Raw genomic sequence first — 6,387 nt, 5'->3', positions numbered from 1 at the left:
AAAATTTAAGGGGGTCTGAATTCTTTCCGCACCCTCTGTATATATATATATATATATATATATATAATTTTTTATATTTATTGATATAATTTATTGATTAACAATATAATTGATTTGTAGTATTTATTTACAGATGTTTGAGTTCTTTTATTCAGCAAGGATGCAAAAACTGATCAAAAGTAGCAGCAAAGGCATTTAGGATATTCATTCATAAGAAATAGATTTCTATTTCAAATACATGCTGTTTTTTTATTTCTATTCATTAAAGAATCATGAAAAAAAAATGCATCCACAAAATGTTAAGCTGCACAACTGTTTTCAAAATTGATAATAAGAAGAAATATTTCTTGATCAGCAAATCAGAATATTAGAATGACTGCATATTAATAATGATACTGAAAATTCAGTTTTGCATCACAGGAATAAATTACATTTTAAACTACATAAAAATACAAAACAGTCATTTTAAATTGTATTAATTTCTGCAATATTATACATTTTACTGCATTTTTGATTAAATAAACAGCAGTAAAAATACTAAATAGCAGTAATATTTATTACTGCATAAATGACTGTTTAATTATTTAAATATGATTTTAATTTAATTATTAAATATTTTTGATTGCTTCCATTGTCCTCATTTGTAAGTCGCTTTGGATAAAAGCGTCTGCTAAATGTCTAAATGTAAATGTAAATTATACATATAAAACTATTAATGTTTTATTTGCAAAACTGTAATGCCATACATTAAAAATGATATTTCATTCATAAAAAAAACAAACAAATCACTTTTAAAAAATCATATAGCCCTAACTGCTTCTTCTGTTTTGTGCAAAATATAATTTCTTGAATAAATATCTAAGACTACTACACAGTACATGTATTTTTTTAATGGTAAAAATAACTAGCTCTTCATTTATCTTCAAAATATGGGGTCTTAAATTAACACTTCTAATTCTGTTACAGTGAATCATCCAAGCAGAAGAAACATTATATTTGGCATCTGTAGGTCCTGATTCAAGACTATCAATAAATACAATTTATGACTATGTAAACTACTTTTAATAAACAGGCTCATATGGTTCTAAACATAATGCAGGTATTTGAATTTGATGAAATCATGCACAGGTTCTTCACATTTTCACATCATGATCATCCAATCAATCTGTGACTGAATAAAACCAAATAGCCACAAAAATGATAATTGTTGGCATGAAGTCTTCCTCAGCTGCCCTTTGACCCTGCTTCTCCTCGTGTAGGACTTTTATTTGAGTCCTGGTTTCTAAAATTCAGTTTTCTGACTGCTGGTGGGCTAGACTTAAGCTCACCATCACGGCTCATGCCAAGAGCCAGGCACTTCTGCAGGCGACAGTGTTGGCAGCGGTTCCTGTTGGTTCGGTCGATCTGGCAGTTCCTCTGCCGCGAACACGAGTACATGGCATTGTTCTGCTGGCTGCGTCGGAAAAACCCCTGCAAAACAGAAACGTACCTCAGCGTACAGGATGGCTAAGATCAGATGCGGCTTTCATAGGTGTGCCCTGCCACCGCATGACGAACATAAAGTAATATAAACTGACCCAGAAATCAGAACAAAAACATCGGGATAAAAGATAAGGAGGGACAGAGCACAAAAGGATCATTTTGCTTGCGTATGTAGAAATGAACTCTACAAAGTGCACATCTAGGGTAGGAAAAGAAGAAAATATAATATAAAAATCAATTGGGTATTACACCAGAATTCTTACCTTGCACCCTTCACATGTAATAACGCCATAGTGAATCCCAGAGGATTTGTCGCCACAGATCTTGCATGGTATAACCTCAATTTGAGCTGGAATAAAAAAAAACAAGCATCGTTTAAGCATTAAAAGCAAAAACATGCATGAATCACACAGAAAAGCACATATGCACAGATATTGTTTTGACATGCACCACAAATAATATCAACCAATGAAGATCACAGTCAGATAGGGAGACCTCTCTCGCTTTGCATGGCATGAGGGACAGAAATAGCCAGAGGATTGATTTTCTGACTGAAGGGTGTATTATGTCTTGGCTTTATGAGAGGTGATCAGTGGAACACAGTGTAGGCACTTTTATAAACTAGATGCCTGGATTCCATATACAGACAGACATTAAACTGATATTTCCTAATTAACAGTAAACATTATGTAAATAAGTACTCAATTATTGACAAAAACTAAATAAATAAAAATGAATTCATTAATAAATGAAAGGATGAATGGAAAAAAAGTGCTTTATGATAATTATTATGCAATAAAACATACTTTCATAGTTATATGCAAACAATTATTTATTATTGTGAAAAACTAAAAATAATGAATTCATCAATAAACAAAAGAACAAAATAAATTATAAATAAAAATAAACAATGTGCTAACTACACAATTATTATGCAATAAAATATTTTAATATTTATATTTAATTATATAAATGTTTTCATATGTAAACAAGTTTTCAATTGTCTAAAAAAACTAAATAAAAGGTTAATGCATTAATAAATGAAAAAAATAAAAATAAATATGTTTTTATATATTTAATTATAACAGTTTGACCTAAAAACTTCATATAGATGAGACAGACAGACAGAGATAGATAGAGACGGACAGACAGAGATAGATAGATAGATAGATAGATAGATAGATAGAGACAGACAGATATACAGATAGATAGATAGATAGATAGATAGATAGATAGATAGATAGATAGATAGATAGATAGATAGATCAATGAATGAAAAAATAAATGAGTTTTGAGATCACATTTATTATGCAATCATTTTCTTTATTTCATATTTGCCATATAGTGGTGGAATGAAAAAAATAAAAAAAACTAAGCTTGCAAAAACATCCTCAGTATAAAAAAACATCCTCCATTTTGTCTTTCTAGCTCTGTCAGCTGAAAGCAATGACCAAGATACACTGTGGCATGCAATGGAAAAATCTGTGAGCCCTTGGGTGCCCCTCCCGTACCGCTATCTCTAGTGTTATATAACCTTCGTCTGTAAACATTCCACAAACACGCCATTCAAGGCTGCTCAGTCTAATAATGCAGATGTTCCGCCTCCCTGCCACTTCTGACAGCCTATTGGTTTACGTTTGGGCAGATGTGTCTGTGATTGGCCGGCTCTGAGTGTCGCTCTATTCGGCCTGGCTGTAAGCCCATGTGGACTCGCTGTCCTACTGACATACTTTCTCAGTGAAAAGGGGAGGGCGGCTGTGGGCGGATCCTCGGTGCATGTCATTTGAACAGGCCTTTCCCTTCTCTCTGTTAAGGTGGAACTGGTCTCGATGGGAATTTTGACATGCAAGAACAGGGGCAAGACAAAAGAAATGTACTGTATACATTTTTGTCTAGGTAATACTCTGTATAATCAATAAAATATTATATGAATACTGTGATTACTATTACGACATTATTTTATATATTAAATAATACATGTTTAAACTCAAATGTAGACGAAAAAAGTGCATTAACACATAATGTGCATGTACTGTGTGTGCATATATATATATATATATATATATATTATTATACAATAATTTTATAAATTCAATTAAAAAACCTTTAAGAGGCCATTCTTTTCTTTTTTAATTGGCTTTTTTTATTTAAACCTGCTAGATTTGCTGTTTTAAAACAGTTACAAGTTGAAAAAACATTTAAAAGTGTTTCTCAAAATGTTTCTGATGCATTTCATGAGGAATCCTGACCTAAAAATACCTAATGTACTCATGTGTTTCATATTAGCATCACTAAGGAATCATGATCCTTTAGTTTCCACAGTCTCTTACGTCCTAAATGCCATTTGTGTGATATAATGGAGAATAAACCAAAAAAAATAAGGACAGACGAAGAATGGAATAATTTATGTGCATGGCGCTTCAGGAAAATGGTTCAAATCTACTTTGAGTGGCAGCCGCTGTTATCAGTGTTTGCATGCAGGTGCTGTAATGCAATCAGCTTTGAGCAGAGAACACTGTGTTAATCAGTAAAGTCTAACGTGGTGACATAACAAGACGACAGATTAGATTAAGCAGAAGAGCACAACAGATTTTAACCATAAGCATTCAGGATAATGCTAAAGGAGCCACTGACCCAACAAATATCACAAGAACAACCTTAAACTTCTATTTTAAAGCCTTGCAATGACAATGCATAAGCTTGAAAGTATAAACAATCATTTAAATGTAGGTAATTGTGTGTCATTTTTCAGTTTGGACTAAAGCGCGTGTAATGAGGTGTAGTCGTGTTTCTAATCGCAAATGAATTATCCCACAATGATGCATCTGTCTTGTCACAGTGATGAGCAGAAGGGCTTCTGGTCACGAGGTTGGCATATAGGCCAGTGTAATGAACAATGATTTAACACCTCGCCTATTTTACATAACATAACACATCCCCAAGCGATGTGAAATCCTGACGCTTCATGCATAGAACAGAATTACGCTGTAGTTTCTGATAAGACAGTCGGTCAGTGTGTCAGTAAGTCACTATTGGTTTCTGCTGTCTGGTCGTCATGAAACCAAGGTCATTCATGCCATGTTCACTTTAAAGACTGCACTGATGCCAACCAAACATAAAATAAGATCCAATCATCTACTGGCTCTAAATGGGAAAACAGCTGCTTTTATGCATGCATCTGTGTGCGTTTTCTTTACCGTGAAGCCATTATCGTCATTTTAGTGTTGACTAAATAAAAAGGAAGGCTTATTATTAGAACACAGAGAATGCGAGTTACATGATGACACAAAACAGACCACGCAAAACGTCCAGGGTTTACATAAAAAAAAAAATTCCTGACAAAGTGCAGATCTGCTGTTTTTCAATAGAGTACATATATCACCCGCTACAGTCTCATGTACTAGCCTCATGTCCTTTCCTTTCCTTTCCTTAGCTGCCCTGTGAACATGAGCCACGCTGTGTATATTTAAACACAGCCCCACCTCACGACAGTATGTCCGGACACGTACGCCCGCAACTGCCTTTAACATTTCCTCACTTCCTTCCTCACATAGACAAAATCCTCACTTTGAGCTTACAGACAAAGAGTCTGGATCTTTGATAGAATTCACATATTTATTATGGTTTTACAGAATAACCATAGTTTTAAAGTGGAAACATTTCATTGTCATCGTAAATTATTGTCGCAGTGCTACATATAATTTTATATAAATACTATGCACTAGAATTTATGTTCATTTAATTTTATAACATATCTAATAAATGAATAAATTAATTTTTTTCACTATGTGAGAAGAAAGAAAGTGCAGAGTGGGATTAACCATGCAAACTTGCCACTGTCACCGTAAATTAACGTCATAGTGTTTATGTTCAGTTTTCATTTTATAATATATTTAATAAATAAATACGTGACCCTGGACCACAAAACCAGTCTTAAGTCGCTGGGGTATATTTGCAGCAATAGCCAAAATACATTGTATGGGTCAAAATTATAGATTTTTCTTTTATGTCAAAAATCATTAGGATATTAAGTAAAGATCATGTTCTATGAAGATATTTAGTAAATTTCCTACCGTAAATATATCAAAACTTAATTTTTGATAAGTAATATGCATTGCTAAGGACTTCATTTGGATAACTTTAAAGGCAATTTTCTCAATATTTCGATTTTTTTTTTGCACCCTCATATTCCAGATTTTCAAATAGTTGTATCTCAGCCTAATATTGTCCTATCCTAACAAAACATACATCAATGGAAAGCTCATTTATTAGAGCTTTCAGATGATGTATAAATCTCAATTTTGAAAAATTGACACTTAAGACTGGTTTTGTGGTCCAGGGTCACATACATACTATGCACCAGCATTATTATTATTATTTATTATTTACTTTGTGAGAAGAAAGAAAGTACAAAGTGATATTGACCATGGTACTAATGTCAAAACCCATTATTTTCATGGTAAATTACTGTCATAGTGCTTATGATCATTTAATTACATATTAAATTTAATTATAAATAAATGAATACTTGCTCCAGATTTTAAATTATTTCACTCTGTGTGAGGAAAGAAACTACAGAGTGGAAATTGTTTGGAAAAAAGCCATGTATTATGTATTTTATCATCATTACATAATATCTGCTGCTGAGAAATATTCGGTCAGCGTTTTGGGGCTCTCACTAGTTATAATAATATTTTAAAATTTTTATCATAAAATATTATGTAATAACTACATTTTAATTTATTTTATATGTAATTAAATTCATAACGTGATATTTTGGTATTATATATATATATATATATATATATATAAATTCTATATGTAAAATTTAAAACAAATAAAATAAATATATATATATATATATATAAAATACACATATATTTCACACAAAAATGAGGGTTTTTA

General features: G+C 32.1%; 1 protein-coding gene across 1 annotated transcript in view; it reads right to left on the bottom strand.

The window, feature by feature from the left end:
• The window catches only part of rorcb (RAR-related orphan receptor C b), a 17,116-nt gene that overhangs the window by 9,333 nt on the left and 1,396 nt on the right, over window positions 1-6,387 (bottom strand). The window contains exons 2-3 of the mRNA XM_016499528.1: window positions 1,746-1,831; window positions 1,329-1,470 (exon numbers count right to left, since the gene is read on the bottom strand). Of these exons, the coding sequence (XP_016355014.1) occupies window positions 1,329-1,470; window positions 1,746-1,831 (228 nt within the window). The remainder of the gene's footprint in view (window positions 1-1,328; window positions 1,471-1,745; window positions 1,832-6,387) is intronic.

Source organism: Sinocyclocheilus anshuiensis, unplaced genomic scaffold, assembly GCF_001515605.1.
Source record: "Sinocyclocheilus anshuiensis isolate Anshui unplaced genomic scaffold, SAMN03320099.WGS_v1.1 scaffold1910, whole genome shotgun sequence".
NCBI classification, from domain to species: domain Eukaryota; kingdom Metazoa; phylum Chordata; class Actinopteri; order Cypriniformes; family Cyprinidae; genus Sinocyclocheilus; species Sinocyclocheilus anshuiensis.
This window is presented reverse-complemented; position numbering and strand designations above follow the sequence as displayed.